We start from the raw sequence: 18,153 nt of genomic DNA on the forward strand, positions 1-18,153 counted from the left end.
CAGGGGAGTCCTGCCTGAGGGGTGGGGTGCAGTTACAGACAGCAGGGCGCCCTCAGGGGAGTCCTGCCTGAGGCTGTGGAGTGCAGTTACAGAGGACGGGGTTTCCTCAGGGCCATGCTGAGCTAGTGGGGTGCAGTCCTGCCTGAGGTAGTCGAGTGCAGTGATAAAGCCAAGAGATCCAGGGACTATCGTAACTTGATACTTTTCTGTTGCGTGACCTTGAATGACTTTCTTTTTCAGGCTAACTTTTCTGTAATGAACATTGCTGCTCCTCAGATGTTTTGGGCTTGCCCTTTCTGGGCCTTCGGACTTTCCTTCTTTCTGCTGAGAATACTAACCAAATATTTTCTGTGTCCTTTTTTTGATAGGAATTTCTCTGGGATTTCCTGAACCATCAGGAAGGTCCCCGTCTAAGAGATCGTTTAAGCCACGGGGAAATCAGTTTACCTGAATTTCCGAAAGAAGCAGCCAATCAGTTGCTTGCATTTTCCTTTGTACTTTTACTCAGATTTATTGACGAAGATCTATTATCAGTGTTTAAGGTAATGTGTAGGAAAGAAGATTAATTAAATTCACGGTCATTAAGTTATGAAGGAATGTAGTTTATTTTCAAATGTAATTATATTTTAATCATCTTTTATATGAGCACAGTGTGCCTCCATCTGAACATGTGTACATGTGTACAGGCATTGTCTATAACAAATAAATCAATATTACTTGATCTCACCTAAAATAATTCAACCTATTTCCTAAGCATACATTTGCTTGTGTTTTTAACAGTGATGGGATATTGCAAACCAGAGAACAAAGTATAAAACAGGATTAACTAAATAAATTGGAAAAATTTACAGAGGACTATTAATATTAAATGAGAGAGTAGAATATTTGCATTTGTCAATAAACTGTAATTCTTTTATATTTTAAAAGAAATAGGTTAGATTGTTAGTTATATTTTAATCTTTTTTTCAGACTGTACATGTAACAATTATGGTAAAATTTGTTTCAAAATTCCAACAGGGTAGAAAAATTAATACAAAAAGTGAAAGTTCTCAGGAATCCCTTCTCCCAGAGGTGACTGCTGTCAGTAGCTGAGTGTCTCTGCTTCCACATCTTTCCATGAGCCTGCAGTGCAGGTTCCAAAGCAGGACATACTCTGTTTTATAACTAGCATTTCATTAACAGTTTATTTTTGGCAACTTTGTTCTACCTTACTCTGTCTCAGCTGCTTGATACCCCATCTTATCAATGTGTCATTATTTGTCTAAGCTGTCCTTCATTGATGGGTGATTTAGAATTTTCTCTGCTGTGGAAAATGTCTGACTATGATGCTGAAATTCTTTTTTGAACTTCCTGTGAACATCTTTGCTCTGTTTTATTCAGTTTCATTTTCCTCACTGGTTTATTAGCCTTATTTGCCATTTTCAGAGTATGTGTTGCTTGTTACCGGTCTTTAGGTTTTGATGTTTTTTCTCTCTGACTTATGCATTTGAAGTCGTTCTTAAAAGACCCTTTGCTTTCCAAAATTATAAATGTATTCATATGTTTTCCTGTATAGTTTTATAGCTTTGTACATCTATTGATTTACATCTATTGATTTACATTTTACATCTGTTGATCATTTACATCTGTTGATTTACATCTGTTGATGTAAATCATTTACATCTATTGATCATTTACATCTATTGATGTAAATTTACATCATTTACATCTATTGATTTTTTTTACATCTATTGATTTACATTTACATCTATTGATTTACATCTATTGATCCAGCTGGAATTTATTTCAGCTGGGAGTGAGTTAGAGAATCTAGCTGTACTTTTTTTCTTTTTTTAACAAATTGCTTGCAAGTTGACCAGACGCCATTTAGAGAATAAATATCTCTATACTGTGTGCACTGGACTCCAGACCTGGACTCTCTTTGCCTGTCTTTACTAAGCTTCATGGTACAGTTTGATATCTGAGAGATTACTTTCCCGCCCCTCTTCTTCTTCAGAATTGTCCTGCCTCTTCTCTAATTGTTATTATTCCAGTGAACCTGTGTAGTTAAACACAAAGCCCAAGCCCAACCAACCAGCCCACAGGAATGGGCTTCTGAGGGATTAATGTGGGGATAATTGACATTTTTGCAAGATTGAACATTGTTCCCTGACACAGGCCAGTCCCCACTCTTCACCCTCCACGTTCAATCCTCTACCTCAAGCTGGTGCCCCAGATCTGCATCCCCCCTCCTCTGCCACCCCCACTGCTCCCCTGAGCCCCTGGGAGGGGTGTGGCCCCCATGTGTCCCCACTGTGCTCTGAGGCCCTCCTGAGGTTCCTGTCTCAGGGGAGAAGCCGTGTGTGCTGTGGTGGCTGCCGGCTCGTCACTGACTTCAGGTGTGAGTCCTGGCGACCCCGCCGGACGTTCACCACACAGTGAGGGCTGGTTTCTCTCTGCTCCGTGTAGCACCCGTGTAGGTATCTGCGTGAGTGAAAGTTGAGTGCATCTCTTCTCCAAGTAACGACTAACTATATGAGTTGTTTTGTGCTATTGAGAGTTCTGGGTAGTTACTGCTTATACGTAGGAAAGCTCTTGACTTTTGTGTATTAAATTTGTCCACTCTCAGCTCACTGACTTGGTAATAGTCCGCCACCTTGGGTTTTCCAGTTATACAGATGCGTCAGCTGTAAATAATGTTATATTTACTCTTTTAAAAATGTATGTTTGGCAATTGAGTGTTTATAGTATGTAATCCTCTTTTAGTTATATTGATTTTTAATGTTTAAATTCTTATGTCCTAGTTTTTTAGGAGAATCTCTTACATTTTCCAATTGTTTGGCATCTTTTTTTCCCCCATTTATTTCTTGTTTTGCTGCATTGTGAACAGAGTGGCCTTTGTAATTTATCATTGTTAATCAGCCTCATTTAAAAATTTTGTTGGTTATGGTTTGACTACTATGTTAGACCTTTTTTTTTTTTTTTTTTTTTTTTTGCGGTACGCGGGCCTCTCACTGTTGCGGCCTCTCCCATTGTGGAGCACAAGCTCTGGACGCACAGGCTCAGTGGCCATGGCTCGCGGGCCCAGCCGCTCCACGGCACGCGGGATCTTCCCGGACCCGGGCACGAACCCGTGTCCCCTGCATCGGCAGGCGGACTCTCAACCACTGCGCCACCAGGGAAGCCTTGTTAGACCTATTTTAATGAAGAGTTTTGCTTTCTTTTAGCTGAGAGAATTATGTGAAGAAAGCTGATTGGAAATTGGGACTCTTAAATGACCTGAGATGCAATAGAAGAAAAGTAGGAGCCTGACCAGAAGTTGTAGTAACAATTGTCTGTTTTCTCTAAAGCAGGAAAAGGCAGCAGTGAGAGCACTGGTGAGCGTTGCAGAAGCCTACGGCGCTCGCTGCCATCCAGTTTCTCAGCTTAAAAAGCAGGTGTGTGGGGAGGGGCGTGTGCAGGTCAGTTGTTGCAGAGATTTGAGAGGTACAGGCCGGCCTTGTCCAGCCGGGCTGCAAGTCCACAGAGCTGGCTTTGTAGCCTGCGTTCATCTTGGACACATGGCCTTGGCCAAGCCACTGTGTCTTTCTAAGGTCCAGCAGTTAGGGTTGTGGTGGGGTTTGTGTCCTCGGCGTTCTTGGTACTTGATGGGTGGCTGAGTGCTGTTAACCCGGGATTGGTCACAGGTGTTGCTTTTCGGTGGTGAGGGACGCCAGCTTTATGAGGTCAGCCTTTGTTAACCTGTAAAGTAAACAAGCAGGCAACAAACTTTCTTAAGCATTTCTACCAGGAAGTTACAATTTGGCGAGTAGCCTAGAGACTTTATTTTCTGTATGGTAGGCGGTACGAGGGGGCAAAAATGGGGTCGTCTCCAAGAATATAATAATCATGATAGTTGCTAACTGAGAAATTCTAAAAGGAAGCTGTAAAATCAGCACAGAATGGATTGGGGAGATTTGCAGTGGCGCCGGGGAGAAGCCGAGCCTGGAGAAGACAGGTCCTGAGTAGCATCAGGTAGGAGGGGGTTATCAGCAGCTGTGCAGGAGCAGAACCCAGCGGCGCTCTGTCCTTGCTGTTTGCGGGAAGGAATCAGCCTGAGTTCCTGTGTCAGCGGGTCCTGTTTGCAATGGCGCGTCGGGCTGCTCTGGTACCTTTATCCACTCGCATCGCACTGTCTGCCCATCGTGATTCCGAGCTTCCAGAACAAAAGCCGATAGAAGGAGGACCCAGAAGCGTTCAGGGAGGGAGGCTTCAGCAAAGGAGGGAAGGTTCTGGAAGGAAGAGAAGCTTCGGGGAGCCAGCCTTCCTGCTCCTTGGCTGCTGCTTCCAGGTCCCTGGTCAACGCCCCTTCCTTTCCCCACAGTGGGCGTTCTGCACCTTCACCTTTTCCGTGGCCTCGACTCCTGCCGCCTGTGATTTAGTCACCTTTTATTCTGCAGCCAATCTTGCATCCTGTTCTTTCTAAGTCCGCTGCTCGGGATATCAGCTGCGTAACAAAGTACCTCGTTTGGTGGCATCAACAACCACTTAATTTGCTTGTGCTTTTGTGGGTCATAAATTTGGGACGGGCTCTGCCAGACAGGAACCCATCTGAGAAGTGGAAGTCTGTGCTGGGTGCTCGGCAAGCTGCACCCGAGCAGAGGTGGGGACGAGGGGAGGGGCCCGTCTCCAACCTGCTTCTCCCTGTGTTCTCAAGGCCACAGGTATTCGCCACGGCTGGCCCCAACCAGGGGCGGGGACACGGACCAACTCTCATCAGGAGGCATCAGAAGAATTTTGGACACTTCCTTGGAATCCCATATTTCACCTGCCTTCCTTTACCTGATTTGATCGAGTAACAGACCCATCACCTAGTTTTAAAGTGTGGCATCTGTAACAATTTTACAGATACGTCTTTTCTTGGAAGTGATGACAACATCTGTAACAACTTAAAAACATATTTTCTAGAACATTATTTAAAAATCTTGAAAAGCAGTTGTACATTGTCCTGTCAGGTGCTGAGCTGTGAGAGGAGCATCGGAGTTTGGCCTCTGCTGCCTTTGCCTGAAGGATCTGAAAGGGAGGCTCAGCGGTGAGTGCCCCCCAAGTCATGCAGGCCTCGCGAGGGTCCGAGAATGTCAGCCTATGAACGATTTTTTTTTCTCTGGCAAGCCTGTTGGGAGACAGATCCCAAGGAGGAGTTGCTAGGTCTTAGTGACTGGAGGGCCAAGACTGGGGGTTCAGGGCCCGGTCATGGGGAAGCCGTTTGCAGAGACCAAGGGCACAGGGACGAGAGGCAGGCCTTGTGGGGAGGAGGGTGGCATCTGGCAGAAATACCTAGTGGACGGTGTGACAGCGGGTCTGAAGCTCAGGAGAGGAGTGGGCGTGGACACACTGCAGAGTCAGCTTGAGGGAGGACTCTCGAGGGTCACAGGGCATCTTCTGACAGCAGGTGCATCGCCCACAGTGTGTTTTGTCGTTTCTTTTTACCTCTCCCTCTGATGGTGGCTTTTTCATTTTATTTTTGGGGAAAGCGAGTTGCAGATTGAGTGCTTTGCTCAGTGAACCACTGAAATAAATATTATTCTGCACTGGCACTAATTAGGCATCTTGCTCATTGTCATGTATCTTTACATGTTTTCTGTTTTTCAGATCAGAAGGTAATTCTGAAATAAATGCCTGCCACTCTTTAATCACAGAAATCGTGGCTGAGCTGTGTCACCACGTGCCCGAGACCCACCGCGTTCCTCACGACTCGGAGCACCTTCCGCCTGAGAAGTAAGTTCAGGGTATCCTGGGTGAAGTATATTGGGGTCGCCGACCTTGCAGTTTTCTGTGTTTGAAGTCTTACACGTTGAAGGTAGTGTTAGGATCCTACTGTGTCCCAGGAGGAATTATTAGATAAGCCCTGATGGTGCGTGCGTTGGTCTGTCTGACGGACGTTACAACACACGATCTGTTCTCACCATCGACACCCGCCCAGTGTAACGATTGCAGCAGGAAACCGAGACCGCGTTGGAGGCCGCGGCAGGTGTGCAGGCCACGGAGGACTGGTGACCATAGGCCCTCGGGACTCTCGCTCTGCTCTGCAGGTGGCCCCAGCTGCTCCGTGAGCTCTGCAGCATCCCTGTCCGGACCCTGTTCTGCCCCAGAGCCGTCCTGGAGGTGCTGGCCGTGCTCCGGAAGATCGGCGCCCACTGCCACCGCGTGTGTGACCAGGTGGCCGCCTGCGCGGAGCTGAGGCGCCGGCAGTGGGAGGACAGGAGCCTGCGCTCCCGGCAGCGGCGGAACTACCTGCGCCTGGTTCACAGGTGCGCGGCTCGCAGGTCTCGTTTAGAGGAGCCCTGCTGGGCAGCTCTTACCTCAGGGTACACTTCTACCCCTGACTTCAGAGAAATACTTATTTTCAGAAGTTACATATGTGTCACTTAAAAATACAATTTATAATTTTGGGATATGGGTTCTATGGTCCCGGATTTAAAATACGACAGCAGATTTACCTGGGGATGCCAGCATTGTGTATTTTAGAATGTGCTACATCCTCATGAAATTACCATTTTGGACAAATTCCTAGAATTTCTGGGTTGAATGGTATCTGTGTTTATAAAGCTTTTAGTAAGTATTCCTTTGCTTTCGGAAGGTTACATACATACATATATACACCCTTACCGGCAGTTTATGAGATGATGCTGTTACATCACACATCCTTCCCCAAAACAGGATATATTTAAAAATTCCTCCCGGGAAGACTGGAGTCTGACTTTAACTGGAATTTGGTCCCAGAGACGTTGAACCCATTCTCATGTTTAAGCCATTTGTGTTTCTCCTCTTGGGAGAGTCCTTTGCTGAACGCTGACTTGTAAGGAAGGAGCTGCCACTGGGCAAAGGGACCGGGTGCCGAGCCGGTGGAGCCTGGTCCTCAGAGCAGGCAGGGCGCCTGCGGGCTCAGAACCAGGCGAGGAGCTCAGGCCCAAGGTTGGGGGGCATCCCGCACAGCCTGCAGGGGCCGGGGCTCACGGCCACTGGGATAACGGCTGTCCACATAAGAGTGTTCTTTTGAGAAGTTTGGATTTAAGGACTTTTGAAAGAAGGATTGGTTAGGTGAAACATTTTTCTCCTTATAAAGGTGATACATACTTACGTTTATTAACTTTTACTTTATTTTTAGTATTAAGCTTCTGTCTCCTATGCTTTATCTGATTTTATTGCTGATTGCACTGGAATTGGTCAACATTCATGTGGTTCTTGGGAAAAATACTTCGGAATATCAGCAGTATCTAAGGTCAGTGCCCTCACGTACAGGAGACGCAGCTGTGTTTTGCTAATTCTGAATCATGTTCACTCCTGTTGGTTATTTTCTTGGTGATTTTTTCAACCCCACAGTCTGGTCCTGAACTGTTCTTCTCTGTGGACTTAAGTGCAAATTTGTGAGCCTTTAAAACTGACATGTTTCAGAAAATTTAATGTGATTTACATGTGAATGATTTAGGAATTCCTCCCTCTGGTGTAAGAATAATGTCCAGACAGTGTTATCGGGAGGAAGCTGGAGAGGGTGCCACCGTCTCAGGCAGCTGTGCAGATGCCTGGGGCCAGGTCACGGCTCAAAACCGTGGACTGTCTCTGCCGCGGGGCTGCCCCAGGTACTGTAGGGTGGTGCCCTCCACCCACTAGATGCCAGTAGCCCCCAGTTGTGATGACTAAAAATGGCTCAGATGTTGCCACAGTCTTCTGGGGGCAAAATCACCCTAAGTGAAAACTACGCCTCTAGAAAAAAGGGTCTGTGGATTTTCATCGTATTATTCTTTTAACTTCTCCCTGAGTTTGAAAATTTCAAAAATTCGTAGTTGGAGAAGATTTTAGGCTACTTGGGAACCTTTGAGGAGAACTTGGAAAATGTGAAAATAGCGCTTCTTCCCATCAGTCAGAGGTAATTCCCCTGTGAACTTTCTGACGAATTATCTTTCAGGAAAAGCCTGCAGTAGCTGCTCCAGGTGGGACGTGTCTCCTTTGAAGGGGTGGCCCCTCTCTCCGTCGGGTGAGGCTGGTCATCAGGGTGGGAACAGGAGGCACAGCCCCCGAGGTCCTGTGTCCTGTGGGTTTATTACGCGTGAGTGTGGTCCAGACGGCCTCTAAGGTCCTTTCTGGAACCGAGTCCCATCAGCTAAGAGCATCCGTCATATGTGGATTTGGTAGAGAAAGATGGAGGGTATGTGAGCTGTGTGGAGTCTAGGTGTCCATCCCCTCCAGTGACACTCTAGTTCGGCGTTCTTCTCCTTCATCCAATTTGTGTTCTCTCATTTCTGTTTTGAATGTATTTCTTTTTCTTGAATCCTCAGACAAAAATTAACTACAGAACTTTAGTTGTAATTTTAAAATGAAGGGGATACATTTAAATCATTATTGCATTTTACAAGGGCATAGATAAAGAAATTAATTTCTTTCTTTTAAACAGGTTCTTAAAGTCCATCTTGCAGTACACAGAGAACCTGGCGGCTTACACCAGCCAAGACAAGAACAAGTGGGATGAAGCTGTCAATCTCACACAGGTGGCCTTGTTGAAAATTTGGACTTTTAGTGAGAAGAAGCAAATGTTAATACATTTAGCCAAGAAATCCACGAGTAAAGTAGTCTAATAAGTCAGGATGCTTTGGGATCTATCAGAAAACCCGACCTGAATAGACTTTACAGCATGTGAGTTGAAAATCCAAAGGCAGGGTGGATTCCAGGTACTGCTTGATCAGGGCACAAGGTCCGTTGCTCTGCAGTTTCCTGACTTGCTTTTCCCAAGTTGTTGGTGTGAACCTCAGGCTGAATCCCTGGGAACTGGCCGTAGCAGTTTTGGGCCTCATCTCCCAATGCATACTGTCCAGAGGAGAGATTTTTCTCACCCAGCTGTCACCCAGGAATGGGCGGCTTCATCTTACTGGCCACAGGCCTAATCTTGAAACGATGGCTGTGGCCAAGACCCTGCCCTGCACTCACCAGTCAGGCTAGGTGGATGTCTACTCCTGGACCGGCCACTGGGGCGTAGAGGGAGGGCTTGGGCTGGTCACCCTTGTCCCTGGAGCTGAGAGTGAGGTTGATATGATTCAGATCTCGAGGGAGAGGGTTGGGGAGGAACAGCTCCTGGAAGACGCTGGGCAGCACGCCTAACGGTCTGCACGTCCCCAGGTTTCCAGGTCTGGCGGGTTTAGTGCAGGAACCAGGAGGGCGGAGGAGTGAGGGCCAGGGCTGCAGCCAGAAGAGCCGGGTCAGCCCTCGCAGCATGCCCTGGGTGGCCACTGCAGGAAGCTCCTCGTCCACTTCGGTGGCAGCAGCAAGGCTGTGTTTCTCCAGGAACCCCTGCAGGGCTGCCCCCAACCCCAGTCTGTGTGTGCTCGGCTGCACCCACCTGCCGTGATGCACAGCCTTCTCCAGCCTTGCTGGCAGGTCTGGCCTCCCAGGAAGGACTTCCCACAGCCTGTTCTGGCTTCTCAGCTGTCAGAGATGAGCGTGGAGGCCGCCGTTGGGGAGGTAGGGCCGTGTGACAACAGCCATCCGTGTTCCATCTGTCGCTTCACCAGCCCAGTACCTGCAACCCCCTTGTAAAGTGAACTTGTGGGTAAAGACAGTGAAACCTGCTTCTGCCTCATGTGATGCCAGACGCCCACGTCGAGTGTCCACCTCTGGAGAGGTGCTCCTGTGGTCGGTCACGGCCTCCTGGGTGTGGGCTCGAAGGCTTAACCGCTCCTAACCCTCCTGGTGTTGGCGCTGGAACGGGCAAGGGGGAAAATGGACTGATCTGTACTCTCACCAGCCAGTGCAGGATCTGCAGAGCCCCGCGGCCACTAGGCTGGCGGAAGCTCGTGTTAAACGCTGCTGCTCTACAGCTCATCGCGTTCCTTTGCCCTCAGCTGCCCACCTCTGTTGGTTGTGGGTCTTCACCTGGTAGGTTGACCCAAACCTCATTCCTGAAAGGGCTTTCCCGCTAGAAATCTTCCTAGTTTTGGTAACTAGTTTTCTGTTGACTTTTATCCCTAGAAATGGGCATCCTTTCCCATGGGCCCCCAAGTCCCCGCCTGTGGCCGCAGCCCTGTCCTCAGGGGCGTGGGGGGCGGTCACCCCCATTACAGTCGGCCCCTCTCGGTCCTTTGGTTCCCTGACACAAGGCCAGCACTGCGGGCGGGCCCTCAGTCCTGTGTAAGGGCTGCCTTGGGGGCCTAGCCTCCCCACAAGCCGTGGCTCCGAGGGGGTCACAGGGATGCTCCCCCCTCACCTGCTTCCTCCATCAACCATGTGTCCTGGTGGCTCAGAGAGGAGGGTGCCTGTCGGGTGGACAGCAGCCCCAGGCGTCCCCGTCTCCGCCATGTCCTCCAGGGGCTGCTCACGGGGCTACAGCGCGTGCTGAGGCCTTGGAAGTGGTGCCAGGAGAGCCACCCAGCGGATAAGGGCTTCTGTGCCGTGGTGATGGGGGGTGGGGGTCACTGATGTCCACAGGTCACCGTGTCACCTGACGCCAGCGGTGGGCGCTCTCGTGGGACAGACGTCAGCATGCTGTGCACTCACCTCCTCACGCCCACGAACCACTCTGATACCTCTGGCCCTCGACTTCTGGTCTCGTTGCTTCCAGGCCCCTGACCACCTGGCCACACTTACCAGTTGCTTCCTCCGTGTAGACCCACCCTCACGGCCATGGGTCCTTCCCGGCGCTTGACCTGCCCCCCGAGACAGTGCGGGGGGCTGCCCTTGAGGGTGTAACACTACAACTTTCTCCTTTAGGTGGTGTCAGTGGATTTTGCAGAAATCAAACAACTCGTACTTGGGGCAGCCGGCCGTAGGAAGCTCTCCTTAAGCCTGTGGGCACACGGCGAGGAGGTGTGGGCATGTGAGCCTTTTGTGTCTGACCTGGGCCTTGGAACGTGCACAGCCTGGTCCTGCGTGGGCGTCTGCAGTTTCAGAAGGAGATGCTCCAGCAGGCGCCAGCCCGATGCCGCAAGGGCTCGGACGACACCTCCCACCATCTCGGTCACGAGGACACTAGGAGCCTCGGTGGAGTCGGGGTTCTAGCCGGTACACGGTCCGGAGGGCAGCTAGGAGAGTTACTGTCACGGTTGTGTCCCAGAACCCTTGGGTCTGTGCTGTGGGCCTGTTTGTGGCTCAGCCCCAGCACCGCACAGGCCGCGCCCGCACACCAAGATCCTCCGCGAAGGCTCGACACCCACACCGCAGATGCCGGTGCTGGCGACTTCAGAGTCACATTTGGCCGTCACTTCGCAGTCAGCTTTCCGTCCATTCTGCCCCAAGACCATCTCCTGTCCTGCCCAGGACTCTCGCCGGTCTTGGTCTGGCCTTCGAGGTGGGGGAGCTGTCTTCCTGTGAGATCGGGCGCAGGCCTGTGTGGGTGCTAACCCCGTAGTCCGAGGACCCCAGCGTGTGCTCCCACAGGGAGCGGCGTGCATTCTTTTGCTGTGCTTGCAGGCCCTTCCCGCGGCTCCCTGTGGGCAAACGGCGGCAACGTGGCACCCGTGACAAGCGCTGCCCTTGCTGGGGTGCCGGGCGCTAGGGCGGTGTGGCTGGTGCCTGCCCGCCCTCGGGGAGGCCACGCCGCTCCTGGCCGGTGCTGGGCTGGGCACTGCGCACGGGCTTCCTCCTCTCCGCCCGGTCTGTTTTCTCTGTCTGCCCTGCTCCTGCAGAACCCCTGCCTTGATCGGATGCCTCCCTGCGTCCACGCGGGTGGCAGCCGCAGCAGAGAGAGCTGAAGCTCATTGTTTTCCTCAATGTCCCATGTCTGCTGCTCTTCACCGTTGAGCTGATGTAGAACTTCACTCCGAGGGGCAGGCGTCCTGAGGGCTGTGCCACACCAGCTGTCTAGCCAGCGGGAGTCGCCAGGGTAACAGGCGCCGGCGGCTGAGGGTCCACGACCCGATGGGCACCGTCCGTCACGGCTGAGGAGGCCAAGCAACTGAGAAGCGGCCAGAGGTGCCTGAAGTTAGCGAGTCAGCCTCATGCGCCCCCCGGACGCTTTTTATTTTCTCTGCTGGCCGAATACCTTCAGCAGATGGAAATTGCTGGCGAAAAGGAAAGAAGTGAAGATTAGCTAAATTTGTTCTCCATCAAAAGCTCTCCAAGCCATTCGAGAGCGAGCCCGGGAGGGAGTCAGCTCGTGCCGGCCTCAGGAGCGCGGCCGCAGAGGGCAGAGGCCGCAGGCTCGGACGCTGGACACAGGCTAGACCCCGGCTCCGTCACGTTTATTCACGGGCTCAGCCCCCCACACCGTTTTCTCGTGGGTGACGTGTGGAGGGTACCGTCCCGCCCCGATTAGGTTGGCGTGACGACCGTGTGCGGGCAGCCCCCAGCCCCTTCCTGACCCGGGCGTCGGTGGCCCTGCCAGGAGGAGGGACTTGGGTGCCTCCGTGTGGCAGCCGTGCTGCGTGCGGGCGGAGAACGTCCCGGCCTGAGCCCGTGGTCCGCTCCCCCCACCGCAGTCTCCGGATCTCTGCGGGGTTTTCGGTGGAGGGAGCGGGGAGCCGGCCGCTGCCCCCCGTGTGCCCGTCGGCGCTAAGGACAGCTCGGCCTCAGCCCGAGCGGCGCCGCAGGACTGCACCGGAGCCACGGGGGGCGCCCCTCAAGGTGGGTGTCCGGTGTGCCCAGACGCGCGCACACCTGGAGGAGGGTCGCTGGGTCGCGTCCCTCGGCGCCTCCTGCCTCGCTGTGCTTCAAGGGTTTGGTCGCGAAGCTGCTCTTGCGAGTAAACTCCGGGCTCCTCAGGCGAGGGCCGCTCCGGAGCTCTGTTAGCGCCGTCGCACGGGCTGGGCCCGTGCCTCACGTTGTTGCGCTTCTCTGTCGGGTCGCGGGGCGGCGCTCTTCGGCAAAGCAAGGCCGCGGCGGCCGCGGGATGCGCTGGAAGCCTCTGAGGGGAGGGGCTGGGGGATCATGGATCCGGGCGGCACCTGCTCCTTCCTTCGGCCTTCCCTGCAGCGGGCAGAGCCCGGGCTGCCCGGGAGGGTGAAGAGTGGCCGCCCTCTTGTCGGCAGGGCCCACGGGGCTTTTCCCGGGAACGAGTTTTCACTCCGGCCCGGCGAGGCAGGAGCTCCCGTCCTCAGGGAGGAAAGCCCGGGCGGGATTGACCGTGTAGCTCAGAGAACGAACCGCAGGGGAGAAGCTCTTTGTTTGAAGACTGAGGTTGATTTCCTGCGGAGGACGGTGTTCGGCGCGGAGGTGCCGTGGAAGTGGCCTCCTGACGGCTCCCCTTTACCGCGAATTCCCAGCTGGCGTTGCGGCGTCTGGGGGCGGCTAAGAAGAGCCCGCGGGGACGCAGGCCTCCGCAGGGCGTGGCTGCGGCCGGTCTACAGCCACGCTTCGCAGTGCCAATAAGACGACGTCGCTCTGTTGGTGCCCGTGCCCCCAAGTCTTCGAGGCAGACATAACCTGCACCTGGACCCCTCAGGGTCCCCGGGGCCCTGGATAATGTGGCACCAGAGTGAATCGATTTGGGACCGTTTACAGCCCATCTAAGATCAGTTCTTAAGTTTTTCCAAAGAAGACCCTGGATGATGCAGGAAGTTCTTTTGACACATCATTCAATTCCTTTAAGACAAGAGTATTTTAGGGTACATTCAAAAAAGCCCGTCACGCGCCGAACCCCGCAGCACTGGTTACAGTCGGGGCGGGCGGTGGCACAGGTGCGTCTGTGTAAGTACCGGGTGGGCGCCTTGTTCCCAGAGTACCTCGAGGTCCTTATTGTTCACGTCCGCCCCCTCTCCACCCGCACCCACCCAGTAGGACAGCTCCTTCAGGAGCGGGGGGGCCTGGGAAGGCATCTCCTCGGGGGAGGAGGGCGGGGCCGGGGTGGGGCTGGTCCTCTCCCCGAAGGGGGCGTGGCCAGCGAGGCCCGTGCCACCTGGCATCTCCTCTCCATCTCATCACAGCCCCGTTTCTACAAGGCTTTGCGGGTGGGTTCTCCCGAGAGCGAATCCCCACAGCAGCACTGTGAAGGCGCAATCCCGCCCGCTTTACAGGGGAGAGAGCAAGGACCCGAGAGAGGGGCTCCCAGCGTCGCGGAGGGGAGGGTCTTGATGCAGGCCTGCGTTCTGGGCCGGGGACTCATCCAAACGGAGGCAAGGCCTGTTGGGTGGCGGCACCGAGTTTGACCTCCTTTCAACCCGCCTAGGCGTGTTCTCTGTTCTACTACAAGACCCCTGAGGGTGCTCAGGAGTGTTGCTGGGCCTTCCTGCAGCTCTGCGCGGGAATTTAACTTGGCTGCTGCAGCCCATGAGTGACTGTATTTCACAAAACCTCGCCCCTGAGTTACTGCAACTCTCCCCTCCCATTTGTAAGACGTAACACGGCTTTGAGTGTCAGTGAGGAAATGTCACGAGCCTGCCCTTCCTGTGAACGTGTGTTAGCGCTGTCAGCGCTCTGGAGGGACCCAGTTTCTTGCTGGGATCAGATTCCTATATTTCAGCTCATTTCTTTCTTTTTCTTCCCTGTAGTAGTTGATAATTCCGATTTCTCTGGCTTGGATGAAAGTTACATAATAAATAGACATAACTAATCAGAAAATAAGTACTTCATTCCACTGTGGGCAAGGCATTTGCTAGGGAGGCTGAAGGGTCCCAAGAGGCTGCAGAGGGAAGAGGCCATCGCCGTGGATGGCGGGGATGGATGGCAGGAAGTGCCATCGGAGAGGCGCTGGGTCTGGGGTCAGCAGGGGCCCCAGGTGCCATAAGGTCCTGCTGTTTCCCTCTCCATCCTTGGTCTGGGTTGGAGTCATCAGATTGGGCTTGGAGGGTATGCCAGGTGAGGAGAGAGGTGAGGACGAACCCTTGGGAGGAATGATGGTTAGAACAAAGCACAACCAGGAAGGCCAAGAAGGATCCAGCCGAGTGCAGGAGGGAGGCCCCGGGGGTTCAGAGGAAGACATGACCCCAGAAATGTCTCGGGACGAGGCTGGGGAACGTCCACGGCTCTGGTAATCGGGGTCAGGTGGGCGGGAGGGGGCAGGAGGCAGACTGTGTCCACAGACTGTGTCCCCGGGGGTTCGCAGAGAAGGGGAGGGGCCTGGCAGGGGCTCTGCTGGAGAGCCCAGAGGGCCGGGGAGACCAGTGCATCTCAGGACTCAGAGTGTCTCAGGACTCAGAGTGTCTGAAGGAGGAGAAAATCCTGGAGCAGGTGAGATGGACAGGTGTGCGGAGCCCTGCGTGAGGCCGCCTGACCTCAGAGAAGAGGGAGGGAAAACATGGTGCAGAGGGTTTCAGGGAGGAAGGAAGCTGAAGAAATGGACACAAAGCAGCTAAATGCCCTCGGTGAAGCAAGAAGAGAATGGGTCTTCCAGGAGCGGAGAGGTCGGAGGAGGGGCTGAGGGTGGGGATGTGGGACCAGGGCTTGGAGGAGGTGAGGGCATCGGTCAGCGGAGGACAGCACTGCCCCGGAGCCCCGGAGGCGAGGAAACCTGCCGCCGCCCCTCTCAGGACACGGGAGCGAGCCGGCTCCATCCTCCCGTTCTTTCTCTGTGGACGGTCGACCTCAGTTACTTACGGGTCGGGGGAGCCCTGTGGCCCTTTTAGCCTGGCCATCGTCTCCACGAGTGGGTATTCAGGACGGGCTGGTGCTGGGGGCACCTGGGAACCAGGCGAGGCCCATTTGCTTCGTGCTGTTTATCGTGGCGCGGCAGGAACGCAAGAAGGTGTGAGAGCGACCCCGGTGGGGCTGCGGCGGCGAGACAAACGCTGGGGTGTCACTGCCTGTAAAGCCTGTTGTGTCCAGATGGCTGCCGCCCGTCCAGCCCCGTCGCTGTGTTTGTAACTGTGTTTGTCCTCAGAGCACCCCCCTCCTCTGCCCCCCGCCGCCTCCCGGGTCCACCGAGACCCTGCCTGTCCGGCTCTGCTCGCCCGAGTCCCCGCGGCTTCCTCCACCTTCTGCCGGCGCCCGACGAGCATCGGAGGGCCGAGGCCCCAGGGACTGACGAGAGGGCGTCTCCATCCCGAGAGGGACGCCCCCTGGAGGCCGGCGCCGGCACTGCCGACTCCACGGTGTTCGTCGCCACAGAGGTTGCCACGTTCTCAGCTGTCACTCGTGCAGAGCAGGTGCTCTGTGAACGCAGCGGTCCAGGCACGCCCTCCGCCCGCGTGACAGCTCTGCCGTGGCTACCGGGACGCCGCCCGTCGGGTCCGAGAAGAAGCGGCTAACTTACCCCCACCGTCCCGTCTTTTCTAGGGCATTCGTGACAGGAGGTCTGATTGCTGAGGATGTGGTGGTGAGGCACTTTTCACACCAGCTTTCGGACCAATCGGCCGCTCACTGAGGCAGCGTCTCCCCAGACTCCTTGCTCACCCTGCGAGCACCTGTGGGGCCGCCGCGTCCTCGGGTCCTGGTGGACGCTGAAGTGGGTGGAGGACAGGTCAGGCCCTGCTGCTCCCTCTGTGCGGGGGCACCGCGCCCACAAGGCCTCAGTGGGCAGGAGGGGAGCCGGCGGGTCAGCCGCCGGGGCGGGGGGCGGGGACACCCTGCAGAGGGCTGGCAGCCGACAGCCGGAGCCGGGGTGTGTTTCAACCTCAGAGAGTGGGCCGAGCAGGACCCCAAAGTGAAGGGCAAGGGCAGAAGCTGCTGCAGGTGCCAGAGGGACCCCACGCGGGGTGAGCGCGTGTGAGACGGGAATGGGACCCAGTGGACAAAGGCAGCAGCACGGTCACCGTGGCCGAGGTGGCTGGACGGGAGGCTCCTGTCTGACCCAAGCGCTCGGCCTGGACTGGATGCTGAGTGAGGCCTGTGGGTCCACCTGAGGATGGAGGAAACCGAGCGTGGCCAGGCCGTGGGCTGTGGCCTGTCAGCCCTGCAGGGTTTGGAACTTCAGCCTCTGTGGGACCAACACAAATGGTTCCCAAGTCCACTGGGTTCGATTGACAGTTCTGATCTCTTCTCTGGCTGGCTCCAGGAAAGGACTTTTGCCAATATAATAGGTTTTGTATTTTTATAGTAAGTTTGAGCATCTGTTTGTATTTTTTTCCCCTGGACTATATAGAGGTTTTGTCCATTTATCTGTTGGGTTGCAGATCTTTGTCTTGTTGATTTCTAGGGGCTCTTTATATACTAAGGATATAGCTTGTGATAGGAAGTATATATATATATATACACATATATATTTTTTCCTCATTGTCTTCCCTTATTTCTTAATTTGCTGATGGTAGTTTTCTTTTATGCAGAAGTTTTTATTTTTGTGTAGTTGAATTTATAAATCCTTCTTTTACTGCTTTTGGATTTTCAGTTTTAATTAGAAGAGTCTTTCCTTGACTGCAAAGTTATAAAGGAATTTGCCCATGATTTCTGTTAGTACTTTTCTGAGTTTATGTTTAACATTTAAATATTTGACTCATTTGGAACTCATTTTGACATACAGTGTGAGACATGGTTGCAGCTTTTATCTTTTCTTATTTATTTTGTTGGACAGCTACTCTGTTGTCCTAATGCTGTTTATCCCACAGTTGCTTTTTCACTACTGACCTGAGATGTCACCTTTACTACATACTAATTTACCACATACTTCCAGCACAGCAATGGTCTAATGATTAACACTGGATTTGCCTACCTATTCTTGTTTCTTTTTCTATTTGAACTTTCGAATCAAATTGTCTAGTCATCTTCTCACAATAAAAAATTCAATGACCCACCTCCTAGAGAAATGGAAATAAAGACAAAAATAAACAAATGGGACCTAATGAAACTTCAAAGCTTTTGCACAGCAAAGGAAACCATAAACAAGACCAAAAGACAACCCTCAGAATGGGAGAAAATATTTGCAAATGAAGCAACTGACAAAGGATTAATTTCCAAAATTTACAAGCACCTCATGCAGCTCAATAGCAAAAAAACAAACAACCCAATCCAAAAATGGGCAGAAGACCTAAATAGACATTTCTCCAAAGAAGATATACAGACTGCCAACAAACACATGAAAGAATGCTCAACATCATTAATCATTAGAGAAATGCAAATCCAAACTACAATGAGGTTATCACCTCACACCAGTCAGAATGGCCATCATCAAAAAATCTAGAAACAATAAATGCTGGAGAGGGTGTGGAGAAAAGGGAACACTCTTGCACTGCTGGTGGGAATGTGAATTGGTTCAGCCACTATGGAGAACAGTATGGAGGTTCCTTAAAAAACTACAAATAGAACTACCATATGACCCAGCAATCCCACTACTGGGCATATACC

General features: G+C 52.9%; 1 protein-coding gene across 7 annotated transcripts in view; it reads left to right on the forward strand.

Moving 5' to 3' along the window:
* Positions 1 to 14,734, forward strand: part of ERMARD (ER membrane associated RNA degradation) — a 31,581-nt gene extending 16,847 nt beyond the window's left edge. For 5 of the 7 annotated variants that reach the window (XM_029223476.1, XM_029223473.1, XM_029223474.1 and 2 more), the window contains 7 exons: positions 369 to 542; positions 3,330 to 3,416; positions 4,974 to 5,050; positions 5,611 to 5,736; positions 6,051 to 6,269; positions 7,127 to 7,240; positions 8,411 to 14,728. In XM_029223476.1, the coding sequence (XP_029079309.1) occupies positions 369 to 542; positions 3,330 to 3,416; positions 4,974 to 5,050; positions 5,611 to 5,736; positions 6,051 to 6,269; positions 7,127 to 7,240; positions 8,411 to 8,591 (978 nt within the window). In that variant the 3' untranslated portion in view covers positions 8,592 to 14,728. Of the gene's footprint in view, positions 1 to 368; positions 543 to 3,329; positions 3,417 to 4,973; positions 5,051 to 5,610; positions 5,737 to 6,050; positions 6,270 to 7,126; positions 7,241 to 7,924; positions 7,994 to 8,410 lie in introns of all 7 variants that reach the window. The other 2 variants (XR_003793660.1, XM_029223472.1) reach the window with 2 other exon arrangements.
* The last annotated feature ends 3,419 nt before the right edge of the window (positions 14,735 to 18,153 follow it).

This window comes from Monodon monoceros, unplaced genomic scaffold (assembly GCF_005190385.1).
Source record: "Monodon monoceros isolate NGI ecotype Baffin Bay Population unplaced genomic scaffold, NGI_Narwhal_1 Super_Scaffold_15, whole genome shotgun sequence".
Taxonomy (NCBI): domain Eukaryota; kingdom Metazoa; phylum Chordata; class Mammalia; order Artiodactyla; family Monodontidae; genus Monodon; species Monodon monoceros.